The sequence below is a fragment of the Pleurodeles waltl genome, chromosome 7 (genome assembly GCF_031143425.1).
Source record: "Pleurodeles waltl isolate 20211129_DDA chromosome 7, aPleWal1.hap1.20221129, whole genome shotgun sequence".
In the NCBI taxonomy this organism is placed as follows: domain Eukaryota; kingdom Metazoa; phylum Chordata; class Amphibia; order Caudata; family Salamandridae; genus Pleurodeles; species Pleurodeles waltl.
The window spans coordinates 1,524,749,692-1,524,770,218 of NC_090446.1; the positions used below are offsets into that span (position 1 = coordinate 1,524,749,692).

Sequence of the window (20,527 nt, forward strand, 5' to 3'; positions counted from 1 at the left end):
AAATGCCCACTACATGTCACTACTGACCAGTGCCATCTACAGTGAAGGGTCTCTGTTCGTACATGTGCCTGTGAAGAGGGTGGCCAATCTTGTACAGTGTGCGTTGTTTTGCTGGTGAATTTTCTCTTTCTGTCCACTAGATGGCAACATTGCCTAAATCATTTCCCTTGGACTAGTTTGGCGGGGGTGCACCAACACGCACACACCATGACTTATCTAATTCGTATTATACTATTGTTTTGGAGGCTTTGGGAGAGGATGTGATGTTAAGGCCAGAGCTGCTGACTTTGGAACTGGGGAACCAGGCTCGAGTCCTGGTATCGGCTCAACATCTATGATTCTGGTCAAGTCACCACCCCTGTGTCTGAAAGACATGATTGTAAACTTGTGCAATGTAACTAGTGCTCATGTAACACACTCCAGTACCAGGCATGCCAATAGACCTGATTCAGGCGGGTGCACCCAACTTCTAAAGCCCAAAATGGCTTTATTTAGGCTGTCTCCTGCCTGAAAATTATTCTGGTTCAATTGGAGTCAATGGAGAAAATACTTTCTCCCTATTATTATTTTTTTTTTTAAATCTCCCACTTTTCTCTGCTGGCATATATATATAATACACATAAAACTGCAAAAAATAAGTTTTTATAATTGGCCACCAGATGTCACCATTGGCCCATGTTATCTCGGGGATGGCCTACTTTGTACACATTGTGAATGATCTTTTCATCGCTGCCATTAATAAAGGTCTATTGGGTGAAGTTTCTTAAACAGCCGCTAGATGTCACCATTGGAACATGCCCCCTTCGCTGATCACAGATTCACTCTTTATCTAAACTGTGCGGCTGAACGGTATTTGTTTTCTAGGCCAAGGGGGCTGCAGAGCCCCCCAGGCGGACCTGGGTGCAGAGCATACGCTTTGGTGATGGGAACGCAGGGGCAGGTACCAGTGCTTTAAATGGGCAGGTACTACCCGGTACCGGGTACCTGCACTTTGATTTGAAAGGGAGAGTACCTGCACTTTTTAACTCCTCTGCAATACATTTAAAAGGACAGTACCCCACGCGTCACCCTTGTTACCCTTCATAGCAAAAAGACCGTTGTGCCTAGAGGCGCCTTGGTGCACAGTGTGCGCTGTGTAAAATGACCATGTGGTAGTCTGAGAAACTATTAAGTGCCGGTAATTACACATGAACATAAAGTGCTGCGATAAAGAGAGAGCAGGTAAGGAAACTGGGAGAGAGGGACCGAAGCGCTACATTTTGGCACTTTAAAAACACATGAATAAATACAGCATTATGGAGTGTTGCGCTTTGTCTGCTCAGTGCTAGGATACTGCGGTATCTTCCGGGCTTCTAGGGGGTGCGTTTTGTGCCCTCTGATCTCTGCTCACTACTGTGTGTTGCGCTGTGCTACAGGTTGTCTACCCTTTGAGATGACACAACACAAAGGGCTGGAAGGGGAAAGGAAATTATTTGAACGGTTGAAAAGGCGCCGGCTGGGATCTGGGAAACTCTGGAAATATACAAGTGAACTTTTCTATAAAAATATACACATTTAGTGAAACCACTCATTTGGGACAGACGCACCATTTAAAATCCATAAAGGTATCTTTCTTATATATGTGTGTGGGTGTGTGTGCTATGTATATATATATGTATATATTGACAGAAAATGTCTATTTTTCAGTTCCCTTTGGAGGGGTGTCCGGCGCGCCTGGCCGGGCCCAGGCTCTGAGTTCTTTAGCTTGACTGGGTCACTTTCTTGGCCTGCGCCTTCCCTGGGAGCTGCTGTTCACTGGTTTCCAGGTTCTTGAGATTCCGCACTGTGTTCTCCAGGGAGCTGAGTTTGTCCCCCAGGCACTCTGGGCTGAAGGCCTCATTCTCGGAGCTGCTGTCGCTGAGGTCGGTGATCTCCAAGTCCGAATCTGACCCAGGATCCTCTCGGATTCCCCTGGCGGTGGGACTGGAGGCTCGCTGCGCCCCCAGATCCCTGGCTGGGTTGACGTCCCCCCTGAGGGGTAAGGAGCCGGGGTGAGGTGGCAGACAGATGCGCGGGACGGCCCCCGACGGCAGAGATGGGCGGTCCAGGGGATCCCCAGGCAGTAGGGAGACTGGGGTGGGAAGGTGTCCCAGAGAGCCGGAGAGTGGGTTGGGGTAGAAATGGGGAGGGTAGAGAGATCCTGGGAGCTTGGAGCCGCTGAGCGGGAAAGTGTTCGACAAGTAAGGGTTGAAGCTCCAGGGGTATTCTGGGAAGGCGGTGTTTCGGCCATAAGGTGTCACCAATCCAGGAGGCTTGGAGTAAGCCGACAAACCTACAAATATAAACATTGAAATTAAAATACCGTAGAGTTGGGGGAAGACCACTTTAAATGAGGCCAGGACTTGAACCCCACGCCCCCGCCGCGAACCACAGCCCTCCCGAAGCGCTCTTTAAACAGATGACAAACCTCACACTGCCCGCTACTGCACTCACGTACAACCCAAACTGATGTGTGCCCACTCAAGTGTACAGTAACAGCAGACAAGGGAGGTGCCCACCATCTTAGGATACAATAGCTAAAATAATTAATGCAAGTCCAGGATAGTGAATTTGTCTAAATTGAGATTAATTTGCATCTTAATATCCTTATCATGGGATTTATCAACCAATTGACAATATCCTAAATTATAACTTTGAAGCTGTGCAACCTAGAATTTTGTAAAACTTCTAAAGTGAGCATTCACCATGTAAGGAAAACCTTTCAAACACCACTTGCTGTTTGTAGGGGTACATTGGAAATGTTTGTTTTTTTAAATTGCAATTATTGTTTTTTTCATTTAGATTAAACAACAATACTCTCCCGAAATAAATATGGATGGTAAACGATTATGCTTATTACATAGGTTGTAAGGTAAGTGTTCATACCTTGTATGTATGTTTATTTCAGTCTGTAACCAAATAAGACCGGTTGATGCTGTGTATGACTTTAGTGGAGCAAAATAACTGAAATAACATCTAGTTTTGCTGTTTTAATAATATATGATATATGAAGCTTGAATTTTGATGTTTCTTTCTTAGTTGATGGGAAACAGCGACTAACATTTATCACAAGAACAATGTTGTGCTAAATGAGATGTTAGTTTACTGAGATGAGTTACAGCACTGAAGTTGTCACAAGTCAACTGGCTACACCAGAAGCTGTTAGTAATGTTTCTGAAAATAAAATAACAAGATTATGTTGTTTATACTAAATCTTTGTGATGTGAATTGTGTTCTGGAGCAATATCTGTAGCATTCAGAGGTGACAGGCTTTAGATTTTGGCTTCAGACTAAGAATCAATAGCTGGAACATTTTGATTTAAAATATGTGTGTGTTAATGTTTATTTGGTGTCTGATCACAATATGCGATACTTTTCCTATTGGTATTTGTACCTATTGGTTAGAAATGTATTTTTTGTTTGACTATTTTTCATTGTACGTGATTTTTCAATAATTAGGGGCATATTTAAGAGCCCCTAGCGCCATTCCAACGCCACAGTAGCATAATCTTTTGATGCTAATGTGCGTTAGAAGGCCAAAAACACTGCGCCATATTTACAAAGTAGTGTAATGCACGCATTGTGCCACTTTGTAAATCCTTGCGACGCATTATGCCTGCGCCAGACGTAATGTATGGAAGGGGGCATTCCCCCCTTAGGGGGACTGCAAAAATGGTGCAGTGGAATCTAACAGATTTGCTTGCTTCATTTTTTTCTGCACTTTTAACGCCTGCTGAGAGCAGGCGTTACAAGGGTGCATGCCATTGGTTACAATGGGCCCCTATGTACTCTGCAGGAGTAGCGCCAACATTTTGGCGCTACTCCTGCAGAGTACATCAATAGCGTAATTTTAAAAATTACGCTATTGCCCCTGCCCTGCGCCATGGTGTGCCGTATTTTAAATATGGCGCACACATGGTGGCGGTAGGGGGCGCTGAGGGGCGCAGGGAAAGTGGGCATGCACTATGTGCAGCGCCACTTTTCTTAAATATGCCCCTTAGTGTATTCATTTTCTTTTTTATTGCACTTACAGCCCTGACGAGGAGGTGACTCCATGGACACGTCTGATATCTCCTTTTTAATACGTAAAATTCTCTTCGGGATTGAACTGGATGCTACTTGGAATCTCTCCATTGATAAAGTAATTTGAAAAAATGTATTCATGGATTTTGGAAAGAATGAGATTGCTTTTGTAATCAAAATATAAAGACTGGTGTAATACATGCACTTTGTAAAAACACTCTATGATTAACCTCCTCAAAGGGAATTATTGTAATTGTAATAGTATTTATATAGCTTTTACTGCCCCTGACGAGGCGTTGAAGTGCTTTTCGGCAAGTAGCACGCTACTCCGGAACCCAAAAGGAATTAGTGGTAGATTAGTATGGGGAAATATGAGTACAGTTTTAGTATTATTATGAGTTAATTTGAGCTGTGGATATGTGAGTTTGTTAGTTGGATTGACTGGAGTAATGGAGGGGTGGAGGAGGAAAGAGATCCAGAAGTGTTAATTGGGGGTTTATGGTAATAGGATTTAGGCTTTGGATGAGTAAAGGGGGGATGGAGGAGGGAAGAGTCTGTGGAAAGGGTTAGGGAGGGGTTTTGGATGAGTTAAAGGTGAGATAAATGAGAGAGAATTTAGTAGGGTTGTTTGGGAGATCATGGTAGTAAACTGAGGTCTGGGTGAGTTAGATGTAGAAGAGAAGGAAAGAGCTTAGGCAGGGTTATTTAGGAGACGAAAGTAGTACAATGGATTTGGGATGAGTCAGAGTGGGAATGGAGGATAGATTGATAGAGACATAGGGTGATGAGGAGACAGAGTAAAGCTTACAAGAGAGTAAAAATATAATAATTTATATTTCTAATTTATATATATATATATATATACACACACACGTTTGCTCATTATTTTTATTTAATTTATTTATGCTTTATTATTATTAATATATATATATATATATTTAGATGTATTTATAATTTGAATTTCATTTATAGATTTTTTTTTCTCTAGTACAGTAGGAATAGAGCAATAAATAAATAGATATGTAAGTACATAATATGGGAATATATATCTAAGGAATTTAATAATGGGTATAATATGAGAAGGAAAGTAGTATTGTATTAAGACAGACTTGTAATATTTGAAGTTAATTAATAAGTGTACTTTTCTAACATTTATTTATCTTTACTCAATTTTTGAATAGCCAAATACCTATGATAATAAACATTTGATCAATGTGATATAAAATGAGAGCAGGGATTCATAAGTATCTAATATAAGAACTTATCTAGGAGCTATGCAATGACCTATGAACATGTTAAGCATTGAATAACACACACACACACACACACACACACATACATATATGTACATACATATACATATTTAAACCATGAGTAAATATACATTAGTTAAACAGGTTTGAAGAGTATGTCTGTAGTTTGACATAGTAGCGATACATATTTTATAAAGAACTATATATATCTAGAATATATACATAATCAGATACAAAATTATTATCAACACAGGCACATGCGGTCCATAGCTGTTTGAATATGGTGGTTATGAAGGAAAGAGCCAACTCTTGAGTAGTTTCCTGGAGACAATTATGCTTGTGTTTGATACATAAAATACCACTGGCTGGGTAGCTGAGAGCCAGGGACTATCTCTGATGCCTCTTGGACCACTCATACTCCCCGCAATGGATGAAAGAACTCAGCCGCTGTTAGTGGTGCAGGAAGGTGGCCTTGGGCCTCAGTGCGGGGAGGTGAAGTTTGTCCCCATTCACCTTTTGGGCAGGAAAGCACAGCTAGACTCCCTATTGCCAAATGCCCTCTCTGAACATGTTTACCTTTATGGGCACTCTCTAGGCCTGAGTGGTTTCTGTAGTTGGGCCAACAAGACACATTGCAGAAATGAACCACATTTTATTGATTGTTTGTTACAACGATTATTATATATTTTATGATACATAAGACATTGCCCGAAATCTTGAAGGGTGACGAATGTTCTTCTGTTTTTTTACTTGTATTTTATGTTTCATGATGTTTTGTAACAATTTTAATTAATTGAAACAAATAAAGTATTACTACTGAAGTGAAGGACAGCTGTGCCTGGGATGTGGTGGTCCCCTCAAACATCTGGGCCCTGGCGCCACCTCCCCTTCGTACTCATGATAGGTGTGTCCCTGGTACACTGCACCCGGCGTACCAACTGCACCGAAACTTCACAGAAATGGGACCTCAGTGCTCCTGACCAAGCACTGGCTCCTCCTCTCTCATAGTGCTCAGGCCGCCTTGCACACTATTCTCACTACACCTCACACTGCGTTCAAACGGAGCTTCACGCACGCACAGCAGTTACTACACGTCTTGTGCTCACTTGATCTCCCTGTGACAGTCAGCACAACACCCATTTCATCAGGAACACACCCAGGCAGATGGCCAAACACTATAACTGTCCCAGAAAACCTACAATGTCTGGCCAACACAGCTACTCTGCACAGAAAAGTGCAGATAATGCACCTATATGACTCAATGCATTCTACAGCGCCTACTTCAGACCCTGCAGTGCTACCAATGCATTCTGTGTAATTCACTCCTGATCCTTCAGCGATTCAAACCCCCATCAACCGCATTAACACTGCCCCACTTGAAACTTACACTGCAGCCTGCAGCTCTCGGAGGGTGAATACGCTGTGCACTTTGTAGAGATTTCCAGCCTAGGTCCACCCGGCACCCTGTCACTCTCACATTCCCACTGGCCTGGTGGACCCAGACAAAGGGCCTGATTTACATCTTGGTGGACCAGTTAGTTCGTCACAACAGTGACATCTATCCCCTTCAACAAAATATAAATCCCGTAAGATATAATGGGATTTATATTTTGGCGAGTGGGATATCTGTCACTGTTGTGACTGAGTAACTTGTCCGCCAAGATCTAAATCGGGCCCTAAGCCTCATATGATTGGCCCATATCTAAAGTGGCACTGAGAGCCTAAACAATGGATTGGAATGTCCTTGAGATTAATGAACAGTGGCTGAGGTTAATTCAAGCATTCCACCCATCACTTTTTTGTTTTCTTCATCAGAAGGGGCGGCATAATGAAGGGAATCCTCTTCATGTGATTGGCCGTTGCAGCCCCACCCTGACCCAAGATGGCGGTGGCATTTCTTTCTAGATAATACTAGTTGTTGCAGTGCATGCCTCTCACCTGATCCCAGGAAGGGGAAAGTTGAGTCCAGCCTCAGCTTGTCGGTCTCAGAGCCTGAGATGTGCCGCTCGAACAGGGGGTTCCGGGTCCCAGGCTCCCCCAGGCGGGGGCTCGAGAACAGGGTCTGGAGGGCCTGCGAGGAAGATGAAAGGCAGAACTTAGAGGGACTCAACTGAATGGAGAGGGAATTTCTTTGTGTTCACTTTGCCTCCATACATTAATTCTTGATTTTAGCATACATTTTCTGTAAAAGGTTCAAATAAAAATTAGAGGAGGGGAGGCAAAGCCAAACGCATTCTAAGATGAATCCACTGTCTTTGGGTTGTCACCACCCACCAGCGGACCCTGGGACAGACGCAAAGAGCTGGTGTGAGGAAGGACATGTCTTTATGAACATTTTATACATTGTAAATAGTTTCACACACTTTCTTAGTCTCTCTTATCATTACAAGAAGTTTAGACATGTTCTTGACACACACAGGCCCTGTCTCTCTCTCTCTCCACACACTACAATAACTAGTGCATTCAGTTCAGTCCTTGATGAGAGTCCATGGTGATGCCATTGTTAAAGACATCTACATCCTGCCAATTTAGCTGTTATAGACCAACCTCTCTGTTGCCGTCCCCTGCTAAGATCTAAGAAAAAGTTGAGAACAAAAATATGTCTAACTTCTTGGAGAATCACACATTTTTGGATACGGCTCAGTCGAGATTTAGCCCAGCACGTGGGCCTGAATCATCACTGATCCCGGTCTGGGACGACCAAGGATGGTGGAAGGCAAAGGGCAGTCCATTGCCTGAGTGCTACTAAATCTATCTGCTGCCTCCGATAAGGTCAATCACGACCAATGTCAGTATGAGTATTAAGCAGCCTATAATGCTGACATCCTCTCTGTAGCACAGGATCCTTAGACTCCTGTTTGGATCCAGAAGGTGTCCCGGACGAAGCAGGAGACCTGCTCGGACAAGAGACTGGATTCTCTTACGAGAGAGTCATTGGCTTCAAGGAGTACTGTGGCCTATCGGTGGTAACTCTGGTCACTGAAGGGATCTGCGTTAAGTTCTATCACAGGACTTGGGACTTAGGCCTGATTTAGAGTTTGTCAGAGATGGTACACCATCACAAACATGGCGGAGTACCCTGTCCGCTAAACCCTCGGTCCGCTCGCTCTATTTAGAGCTGTGCAGACCTTCATCTTTCCGACGGTGGTGCCCCACTGGGCTCTGTCATTGGAAGATTACCCAGAGGACTGATGGAGCAGGGCCAGTCGGAGGAAAAACATCAGATTGCCCACTTTATTTAGAGTACGTGGTCTTGCAGTACTGGGCAGAAAAATGAATTAAATGACCCAAACACCTTGGAATACAATTCTGAGGGTGTGAGGGGTTCATAGTTTTTTTGTATTATAAAAAACATAGCTGCTTTGGGAATTTTTGTATGGAAAATAAAAAAGTTTGGTGGATGGCTACCTGAAAGACTGGGGCCAGGTACAAAACTTGCACTGCCTTCAGAGGAACCGCTGTGAAGGAGTTATTCATTTTAAACCATCCAACAGCGGTTATTTATGGTAAAACAGGGCGCGCCTCACCTCTGTGTTCATAGAAATGTCTTGGACTACGAAGACCCAGATATTGCTTACTGTGACCAGGAGTGCGAAGGGAGAGGTTGTGGTCTCTTGAGACATGTGAAAAGAACTGAGACCGCAACAAACACGTTGCTGTGGTTTAAGAAAGTGCGATGGGCTCCTGCATCTGCCGTCTCATGACGTTTCGACCTCAATGTCTTCATCAGGGCTAAGTTTGACCAGTGCTGAGTCAGCGACTGATTGGGCGCCCTGACTGTTTACAGCATGGACATTTGTCATCTCAAGGTCACCGTGGAGGCAACAGCCTTCACTTTTGTGTTGTCCCTGCAAAGCTTGTTCAAAGGCCTGAGTGCTGCGCCATGGATGTCTCACGCCGCAGGTTCATCCTGTTCCAGGCTGCTCTACAAAGTCCTGAATTTAGGGGCGGGGTCTGTAAAAGTTCAAAGTTCACATCTCAGCACTGAAGTCCTGAGCTTGTGTGCAGTCCGCTGTGCAGGACTGTATCCTTGGCTTCTGCCTCCGGTTCTCATTTGTTGTCATGTCTTGCCCTGTCAGCCTGTCTCTCCGTTACTGTGTTCATGTCGTTGCATCTTCTGTTGGTCACTAAGCCTGTCTGTTGGCCTCTCCTTGTCTCTGTTACCTGGTCTCTCTGCTTTCTCTGTAGCTCAGTGCTGCTTCTCTGTGCATCCGTCACACACTGTGTCACTGTGGAGTGGTGCACGTGGCTCTGAGTGCGGCATTCGATACGGTTGACCTAAACATTCTTAAAGGTGGAATGCGGGGGATTGGAATCTCTGGAGTAGCCTTAGATTAGATCCTATCATTTACTCATGGAAGATCCTTCCAGGTGTTGGACGGATCTTGTATATCCAAACGTATCATAAGCAGCTGTGAAGTCCCACGGGGTTCTGCCCTGAGCCCTCTGCTTTTTAATATCTATATGCTGCCATTAGCGGAGATTGTTCAGTCATTTGGTCTGAACTTAGTATCATATGCAGATGATACTCAACTTATTGTCTCCCTCTCCAACACACAACCGGATCTGGGGACAGCATTAGGTCCCTGCCTAAAAGCAGTTGCTGTATGGATGTCGGGAAGTAAATTGAAGTTCAATGATGGAAAAACTGAGGTTATGTTCTTTGGGCAAACAGAAAATTAATTAACTAATCCAATTATAACAGGAGTGGCCACTCTCCCGCCCAATAAAAAGACCTTATAAAAAGTCTGGGTATGGTTGGACCCCCAACTGTCAATGTCGCAACATGCCAACAGAGTAGCTGGAACTTCCTTTGCCCTCCTTAGGACTTTGAGGAAGGTTTTAGCAATCCTGCCTTTTCTAGCCAGAAGATTGGTTATTCAGGCATTAATAGGATCGCGCCTTGATTATGGCAATGCTCTGTTTGTAGGATCACCAAGATACGTAATACAAAGACTACAGAGGGTGCAAAATGCTGCCGCACGAGTGCTTTTAAAAACACCCAAGCAACAATCCATACGGACCAGAATCTCCTCCTTACATTGGCTCCCAGTAGCCAAAAGGATTCAATTCAAGGCATTATGCCATATTCATAGAGTATTATACAATCAAGGCCCTGAAATGCTCAAAACACTGGCCTCTTTCTGCACACCAGGCAGACCTCTCAGATCCTCCTCAGCTATGTTAGTCACAGTTACAAAAAAGAAGAAAGCAAGATGGGGAGGAAGGTTGTTGTCATATCAAGGTGCTATACTCTGGAATCGGTTTCCTCTTAATATTAGATTAAGTTCTCAAGAGATCCCCTTTTAGGAAGGCCCTAAAACCTGGCTATTCAGAGCGTGATTTCCTATGCGGTTATGAACAGTGATGATTCTGCGTTGCAGTATAAGCGCTACGAGGCCCCTGGGCAGTTTAGGCGCTATATAAGCAATTTTAACATAACATAACACTCGATCAGTCAGGATTTGTAGAGCACATTTATCACCCGTGAGGGTGTCCAGGGGTTGGGATCGGCTGCTCGGGGCTTCAGTCGAAGAGCAGGTCTTGAGTTCCCCTTCTGGATTCCTGGAGGGAGGGGGATGTCCTGTGGTGGACGGGGGAGGCTGTTCCAGGGTTTTGCAGTGAGGTAGGAGAGGGAAGGGCCTCCACTGTTGCTGCGGCAGATGCGTGGGTGTGGGCGAGGGAGAGAGAGGCGGAGCGCAGGGGTCTGGGGTCACTGACCGTCTGTGTCTGTCCCTTTGGGCACCAACCAGTCCCTCTCTCTGCTGTGCTCTCTGCTGGCTTCTGTAGCTCAGTGTGGCCCCCAGTACCTGCCCCTCTGTGCCTTGGACCATCACATCGTGTGCCACAGTACACTGGGGGGGGTGACAATACTCACCGGGGGTCCCCTGTGGTGCACGGTGGAGCTGTGCACTTGACTCTGTCTCTCCGTCAGCACACACACCATTCTCTCCCTGTCTCCCCTCTGTACCTCAGTGGTCCTGTCTACACACAGCCGTCTCCTTCCCTCTCTCTGTAGGGTTTGCCTCCATTTACAGCTGTCTCTTTCCTTCTCTGTCTCACTGTCTGAGACCGTCTTCTTCTCACCGCCTCCCCCGTTTATGCACAGCGAACCCGCGGCCAGAGATTCACCCGATTAACTCGCCTCTAATCCACTGGGAGCTGCTGATCAATGCGATCGATCAACTTCAGATCAAACTCTCCCCATTAGATACAGAGTTTAAGTTGGGATGAAATGGTCTGTCCATCAGCCGCCAGCCCCGCACGCCATCCAAGGTGTCTGTCTGTCCGTCAGCTCATCCTACTGTACGTGTCACCCAAGGGAGAGGTGTCTGTCCCTCTATCCGTCCACCACCTGATCCACTGTACATGGTACCCAAGGGAGAGGTGTCTGTTCCTCTTTCCTTCCACCAGCTGATCCCACTGTACGTGTCACCCAAGGGAGAGGTGTCTGTCCCTCTGCCTACACACCAGCTGATCCCACTGTACATGGTACCCAAGGGAGAGGTGTCCGTTCCTCTATCCTTCCACCAGCTGATCCCACTGTACGTGTCACCCAAGGGAGAGGTGTCTGTCCCTCTGCCTACACACCAGCTGATCCCACTGTACGTGTCACCCAAGGGAGAGGTGTCTGTCCCTCTATCCGTCCACCAGCTGATCCCACTGTACGTGTCACCCAAGGGAGAGGTGTCTGTCCCTCTGCCTACACCCCCGGCTGATCCCACTGTACATGGTACCCAAGGGAGAGGTGTCTGTCCCTCTATCCGTCCACCACCTGATCCACTGTACATGGTACCCAAGGGAGAGGTGTCTGTTCCTCTTTCCTTCCACCAGCTGATCCCACTGTACGTGTCACCCAAGGGAGAGGTGTCTGTCCCTCTGCCTACACACCAGCTGATCCCACTGTACGTGTCACCCAAGGGAGAGGTGTCTGTCCCTCTGCCTACACCCCCGGCTGATCCCACTGTACATGGTACCTAAGGGAGAGGTGTCTGTCCCTCTATCCGTCCACCACCTGATCCACTGTACATGGTACCCAAGGGAGAGGTGTCTGTTCCTCTTTCCTTCCACCAGCTGATCCCACTGTACGTGTCACCCAAGGGAGAGGTGTCTGTCCCTCTGCCTACACACCAGCTGATCCCACTGTACGTGTCACCCAAGGGAGAGGTGTCTGTCCCTCTATCCGTCCACCACCTGATCCACTGTACATGGTACCCAAGGGAGAGGTGTCTGTTCCTCTATCCTTCCACCAGCTGATCCCACTGTACGTGTCACCCAAGGGAGAGGTGTCTGTCCCTCTATCCGCCCATCAGCTGCTCCCACTGCACAAGCTACCCAAGGGAGAGGTGTCTGTCCCTCTATCCGTCCACCACCTGATCCACTGTACATGGTACCCAAGGGAGAGGTGTCTGTCCCTCTGCCTACACCCCCGGCTGATCCCACTGTACCTGTCACCCAAGGGAGAGGTGTCTGTCCCTCTATCCGTCCACCAGCTGATCCCACTGTACATAGTACCCAAGGGAGAGGTGTCTGTCCCTCTATCCGTCCACCACCTGATCCACTGTACATGGTACCCAAGGGAGAGGTGTCTGTCCCTCTGCCTACACCCCAGGCTGATCCCACTGTACATGGTACCCAAGGGAGAGGTGTCTGTCCCTCTGCCTACACCCCCGGCTGATCCCACTGTACCTGTCACCCAAAGGAGAGGTGTCTGTCCCTCTGTCCGTCCACCAGCTGATCCCACTGTACATAGTACCCAAGGGACAGGTGTCTGTCCCTCTGCCTACACATCAGCTGATCCCACTGTACGTGTCACCCAAGGGAGAGGTGTCTGTCCCTCTGCCTACACACCAGCTGATCCCACTGTACGTGTCACCCAAGGGAGAGGTGTCTGTCCCTCTATCCGTCCACCACCTGATCCCACTGTACATGGTACCCAAGGGAGAGGTGTCTGTCCCTCTGCCTACACACCAGCTGATCCCACTGTACGTGTCACCCAAGGGAGAGGTGTCTGTCCCTCTATCCGTCCACCAGCTGATCCCACTGTACGTGTCACCCAAGGGAGAGGTGTCTGTCCCTCTGCCTACACCCCCGGCTGATCCCACTGTACATGGTACCCAAGGGAGAGGTGTCTGTCCCTCTGCCTACACCCCCGGCTGATCCCACTGTACCTGTCACCCAAAGGAGAGGTGTCTGTCCCTCTGTCCGTCCACCAGCTGATCCCACTGTACATAGTACCCAAGGGACAGGTGTCTGTCCCTCTGCCTACACATCAGCTGATCCCACTGTACGTGTCACCCAAGGGAGAGGTGTCTGTCCCTCTGCCTACACACCAGCTGATCCCACTGTACGTGTCACCCAAGGGAGAGGTGTCTGTCCCTCTATCCGTCCACCACCTGATCCCACTGTACATGGTACCCAAGGGAGAGGTGTCTGTCCCTCTGCCTACACACCAGCTGATCCCACTGTACGTGTCACCCAAGGGAGAGGTGTCTGTCCCTCTGCCTACACACCAGCTGATCCCACTGTACGTGTCACCCAAGGCAGAGGTGTCTGTCCCTCTATCCGTCCACCACCTGATCCCACTGTACATGGTACCCAAGGGAGAGGTGTCTGTCCCTCTGCCTACACACCAGCTGATCCCACTGTACGGTTCACCCAAGGGAGAGGTGTCTGTCCCTCTGCCTACACACCAGCTGATCCCACTGTACGTGTCACCCAAGGGAGAGGTGTCTGTCCCTCTATCCGTCCACCACCTGATCCCAATGTACATGGTACCCAAGGGAGAGGTGTCTGTCCCTCTGCCTACACCCCCGGCTGATCCCACTGTACATGGTACCCAAGGGAGAGGTGTCTGTCCCTCTGCCTACACCCCCGGCTGATCCCACTGTACCTGTCACCCAAAGGAGAGGTGTCTGTCCCTCTGTCCGTCCACCAGCTGATCCCACTGTACATAGTACCCAAGGGACAGGTGTCTGTCCCTCTGCCTACACATCAGCTGATCCCACTGTACGTGTCACCCAAGGGAGAGGTGTCTGTCCCTCTGCCTACACACCAGCTGATCCCACTGTACGTGTCACCCAAGGGAGAGGTGTCTGTCCCTCTATCCGTCCACCACCTGATCCCACTGTACATGGTACCCAAGGGAGAGGTGTCTGTCCCTCTGCCTACACACCAGCTGATTCCACTGTACGTGTCACCCAAGGGAGAGGTGTCTGTCCCTCTGCCTACACACCAGCTGATCCCACTGTACGTGTCACCCAAGGGAGAGGTGTCTGTCCCTCTATCCGTCCACCACCTGATCCCACTGTACATGGTACCCAAGGGAGAGGTGTCTGTCCCTCTGCCTACACACCAGCTGATCCCACTGTACGTGTCACCCAAGGGAGAGGTGTCTGTCCCTCTGCCTACACACCAGCTGATCCCACTGTACGTGTCACCCAAGGGAGAGGTGTCTGTCCCTCTATCCGTCCACCACCTGATCCACTGTACATGGTACCCAAGGGAGAGGTGTCTGTTCCTCTATCCTTCCACCAGCTGATCCCACTGTACGTGTCACCCAAGGGAGAGGTGTCTGTCCCTCTGCCTACACACCAGCTGATCCCACTGTACATGGTACCCAAGGGAGAGGTGTCTGTCCTTCTGCCTACACACCAGCTGATCCCACTGTACGTGTCACCCAATGGAGAGGTGTCTGTCCCTCTGCCTACACACCAGCTGATCCCACTGTACGTGTCACCCAAGGGAGAGGTGTCTGTCCCTCTATCCGTCCACCACCTGATCCACTGTACATGGTACCCAAGGGAGAGGTGTCTGTTCCTCTATCCTTCCACCAGCTGATCCCACTGTACGTGTCACCCAAGGGAGAGGTGTCTGTCTCTCTATCCGCCCATCAGCTGCTCCCACTGCACAAGCTACCCAAGGGAGAGGTGTCTGTCCCTCTATCCGTCCACCACCTGATCCACTGTACATGGTACCCAAGGGAGAGGTGTCTGTCCCTCTGCCTACACCCCCGGCTGATCCCACTGTACCTGTCACCCAAGGGAGAGGTGTCTGTCCCTCTGTCCGTCCACCAGCTGATCCCACTGTACATAGTACCCAAGGGAGAGGTGTCTGTCCCTCTATCCGTCCACCACCTGATCCACTGTACATGGTACCCAAGGGAGAGGTGTCTGTCCCTCTGCCTACACCCCCGGCTGATCCCACTGTACCTGTCACCCAAGGGAGAGCTGTCTGTCCCTCTGTCCGTCCACCAGCTGATCCCACTGTACATAGTACCCAAGGGAGAGGTGTCTGTCCCTCTATCCGCCCATCAGCTGCTCCCACTGCACAAACTACCCAAGGGAAAGGTGTCTGTCCCTCTATCCGACCATTAGCTGCTCACACTGCACACCATCGAAGGAAGAGGTGTCTGTCCCTCTGCCTACACATCAGCTGATCCCACTGTACGTGTCACCCAAGGGAGAGGTGTCTGTCCCTCTATCCGTCCACCATCTGATCCACTGTACATGGTACCCAAGGGAGAGGTTTCTGTCCCTCTATCCGACCATTAGCTGCTCACACTGCACACCATCGAAGGAAGAGGTGTCTGTCCCTCTGCCTACACATCAGCTGATCCCACTGTACGTGTCACCCAAGGGAGAGGTGTCTGTCCCTCTATCCGTCCACCACCTGATCCACTGTACATGGTACCCAAAGGAGAGGTGTCTGTCCCTCTATCCGTCCACCACCTGATCCCACTGTACATGGTACCCAAGGGAGAGGTGTCTGTCCCTCTATCCGTCCACCACCTGATCCCACTGTACATGGTACCCAAGGGAGAGGTGTCTGTCCCTCTATCCGTCCACCACCTGATCCCACTGTACATGGTACCCAAGGGAGAGGTGTCTGTCCCTCTATCCGTCCACCACCTGATCCCACTGTACATGGTTCCCAAGGGAGAGGTGTCTGTCACTCTATCCACCCATCAGCTGCTCACACTGCACACCATCGAAGGAAAAGGTGTCTGTCCCTCTGTCTACCCATCAGCTGATCCCACGGTACCTGTCACTCAAGGAAGAGGTGTCTGACCCTCTGTCTGTCCATATATTTTTTTTAAAGGTCCCAGTGGCGTTCGGAGTTCCATTGATAACTCGATGTCTGCACCGATTGTGTCACAGCTGGGATGTTTACACCACTTCACATCATCTCAAGTTCTGAGTGTGTTGAGAGTTCATGTTCACGGTCCCAGACCCCGCTGTTTCTGTTCTTCAGATAAGAAAAGACAGGAACATCACTGTCACATTTCTTAAACACCCCAGTGAAGCGGCAGGCCCGGCGCAAACAGTGTCTCCAACTTCTTACAGGACGCACCAGTTACAGACAGAGCAGAGGTTGTTTGTTTTCATAAAACACACGAGGGTCTGGTGAAAACACACGAGGGTCTGGTACAGGAGCTCAGGACCAGACCATAGTGTTCGGTCTCAAATCATGTCCAGAGAACAAATAAAACTTGCAGTCCCAACATCACTTGCACGTTCATGTGCACTACAAAACCAATGCCACAGCAGGCCACCACCTGGTGAGGGGGGGCTACAAAACCAATGCCACAGCAGGCCACCACCTGGTGAGGGGGGGGCTACAAAACCAATGCCACAGCAGGCCACCACCTGGTGAGGGGGGGGGCTACAAAACCAATGCCACAGCAGGCCACCACCTGGTGAGGGGGGGGGCTACAAAACCAATGCCACAGCAGGCCACCACCTGGTGAGGGGGGCACCGCAAAACCAATGCCACAGCAGGCCATCACCTGGTGAGGGGGGGCACCGCAAAACCAATGCCACAGCAGGCCATCACCTGGTGAGGGGGGGCACTGCAAAACCAATGCCACAGCAGGCCATCACCTGGTGAGGGGGGGCACTGCAAAACCAATGCCACAGCAGGCCATCACCTGGTGAGGGGGGGCACTGCAAAAGCAATGCCACAGTACGCCACCACCTGGTGAGGGGGGACACTACAAAACCAATGCCACAGCAGACCATCACCTGTGAGGGGGGACACACTACAAAACCAATGCCACAGCAGGCCATCACCTGGTTTGGCGGAGGGGGCTTTAAGGAAGGGCGGCAGACTGCGGAGTTTAGGTTAAAACATACGTACCTCCTCCTCCCAAAACACATCTAAGGTTGGGTCACAGGGGAAGAAGGCACCTTGTCTTTGTTAGATCGTGTGTACGATGATTATTGCCTGGACTTTAAAGTGTTTTTGTTGAAAGTAGAGAAGGTCCATTGATGTCAGGTACCTGTGTTTTCTCAAGGGGCCCGCCTTAATGTCTCTGCTTCCTTTTATTGTTCTGATACATTAGGTTAAACATCGTTATCGATTTCTTTCTTGATATTCAGAAATACATTTAAGTATTAAATGGCCCTGGGGAAGTTGGTATATTTAGATACTTAAGAAGGAGACCACATAATAATCCCTATAATTGTGGAGTTGTTGTAGCAGCGCCGAAGCTCGGACTGATAGAATAGAGAGATTTTTGTCTCTGAGCACAAAGGTTGCTTCATTAGCTCACAGTTGGAGGATGTTGGAAGTCACTTAGGACATCTTCTCACTGCTGGAAGCCGCAGCTTGAGGCCGGGTTCACCACAGTTGGACATGTCGTCTGGGGCTCCCTTGGGACCTCAGGTCTTCGCTGGCAGCCATGATTCAAGACCGGCTTTGCTGCAGTTCATGTTGGGTACAAAGCCTAGGGGGACCTCAGGTCTCCACTGGGAACTGCTACTTCAGACTGAGCTCACTGTGGTTGGATGTGTTGGGCATAGGGTCTTGTGGGACCTCTGATTTCAATTACAGCCGGTAGCCACGACTTGAGAAGGGTTCACTGGAGTTGGATGGGTTGTTAGATATGTTCGGTAGGGTACTCTGTGGGACCTCAGCTCTCAGTCTGTAGCCACAACTTGAGAAGGGTTCCCTGAAGTTGGATGTGGTCTCAGATATGTTGGGTAGGGCCCTCTGTGGGTCCTTGGCTCTCAGCCGGTAGCCATGACTTGAAAAGGGTTCACTGAAGTTGGATGGGTTGTTGGATATGCTGGGTAGGGCGCTCTGTGGGACCTCGGCATTCAGCCTGGTAGCCACGACTTGAGAAGGGTTCCCTGAAGGTGTATGTGGTGTTAGATATGTTGGGTAGGGCGCTCTGTGGGATCTCGGCTCTCAGCAGGTAGCCATGACTTGAGAAGGGTTCACTGAAGTTGGATGGGTTGTTGGATGTGTTCGGTAGGGCACTCTGTGGGACCTCGGCTCTCAGCAGGTAGCCATCACTTGAGAAGGGTTCACTGAAGTTGGATGGGTTGTTGGATATGTTCAGTAGGGACCTCTGTGGGTCCCTGGCTCTCAGCCGGTAGCCATGACTTGAGAAGGGTTCACTGAAGTTGGATGTGGTGTTGGATATGTTCGGTAGGGCGCTCTGTGGGACCTCGGCTCTCAGCCGGTAGCCACGATTGAGAAGGGTTCACTGAAGTTGGATGTTTTGATAGATATGTTCAGTAGGGCGCTCTGTGGGACCTCAGTTCTCAGCCGGTAGCCATGACTTGAAAAGGGTTCACTGAAGTTGGATGGGTTGTTGGATATGCTGGGTAGGGCGCTCTGTGGGACCTCGGTTCTCAGTCGGTAGCCACGACTTGAGAAGGGTTCACTGAAGTTGGATGTTTTGTTAGATATGTTCGGTAGGGCGCTCTGTGGGACCTCGGCTCTCAGCCTGGTAGCCACGACTTGAGAAGGGTTCCCTGAAGTTGGATGTGATGTTAGATATGTTGGGTAGGGCGCTCTGTGGGATCTCGGCTCTCAGCAGGTAGCCATGACTTTAGAAGGGTTCACTGAAGTTGGATGGGTTGTTGGATATGTTCGGTAGGGCACTCTGTGGGACCTCGGCTCTCAGCAGGTAGCCATGACTTGAGAAGGGTTCACTGAAGTTGGATGGGTTGTTGGATATGTTCAGTAGGGCGCTCTGTGGGATCTCGGCTCTCAGCCGGTAGCCATGACTTGAGAAGGGTTCACTGAAGTTGGATGGCTTGTTAGATATGCTGGGTATGGCGCTCTGTGGGACCTCGGCTCTCAGCCGGTAGCCACGACTTGAGAAGGGTTCACTGAAGTTGGATGTTTTGTTAGATATGTTGGGCAGGGCGCTCTGTGGGATCTCGGCTCTCAGCTGGTAGCCACGACTTGAGAAGGGTTCACTGAAGTTGGATGGCTTGTTGGATATGTTCGGTAGGGCACTCTGTGGGACCTCGGCTCTCAGCAGGTAGCCATGACTTGAGAAGGGTTCACTGAAGTTGGATGGGTTGTTGGATATGTTCAGTAGGGCCCTCTGTGGGTCCTTGGCTCTCAGCCGGTAGCCATAACTTGAGAAGGGTTCACTGAAGTTGGATGTGGTGTTGGATATGTTCGGTAGGGCGCTCTGTGGGACCTCGGCTCTCAGCCGGTAGCCACGACTTGAGAAGGGTTCACTGAAGTTGGATGTTTTGATAGATATGTTCAGTAGGACGCTCTGTGGGACCTCAGTTCTCAGCCGGTAGCCATGACTTGAAAAGGGTTCACTGAAGTTGGATGGGTTGTTGGATATGCTGGGTAGGGCGCTCTGTGGGACCTCGGCTCTCAGTCGGTAGCCATGACTTGAGAAGGGTTCACTGAAGTTGGATGTTTTGTTAGATATGTTCGGTAGGGCGCTCTGTGGGACCTCGGCTCTCAGCCTGGTAGCCACGACTTGAGAAGGGTTCCCTGAAGTTGGATGTGATGTTAGATATGTTGGGTAGGGCGCTCTGTGGGATCTCGGCTCTCAGCAGGTAGCCATGACTTTAGAAGGGTTCACTGAAGTTGGATGGGTTGTTAGATATGTTCGGTAGGGCACTCTGTGGGACCTCGGCTCTCAGCAGGTAGCCATGACTTGAGAAGGGTTCACTGAAGTTGGATGGGTTGTTGGATATGTTCAGTAGGGCGCTCTGTGGGATCTCGGCTCTCAGCCGGTAGCCATGACTTGAGAAGGGTTCACTGAAGTTGGATGGCTTGTTAGATATGCTGGGTATGGCGCTCTGTGGGACCTCGGCTCTCAGCCGGTAGCCACGACTTGAGAAGGGTTCACTGAAGTTGGATGTTTTGTTAGATATGTTGGGCAGGGCGCTCTGTGGGATCTCGGCTCTCAGCTGGTAGCCACGACTTGAGAAGGGTTCACTGAAGTTGGATGGGTTGTTGGATATGTT

General features: G+C 49.2%; 1 protein-coding gene across 1 annotated transcript in view; it reads right to left on the reverse strand.

The window, feature by feature from the left end:
• Nucleotides 1–1,587: 1,587 nt before the first annotated feature.
• Nucleotides 1,588–20,527, reverse strand: part of ERFL (ETS repressor factor like) — a 57,310-nt gene continuing 38,370 nt past the window's right edge. Inside the window, exons 4-5 of the mRNA XM_069202087.1 lie at nucleotides 7,233–7,365; nucleotides 1,588–2,311 (exon numbers count right to left, since the gene is read on the reverse strand). Coding sequence (XP_069058188.1) covers nucleotides 1,740–2,311; nucleotides 7,233–7,365 — 705 coding nt within the window. The 3' untranslated portion in view covers nucleotides 1,588–1,739. The remainder of the gene's footprint in view (nucleotides 2,312–7,232; nucleotides 7,366–20,527) is intronic.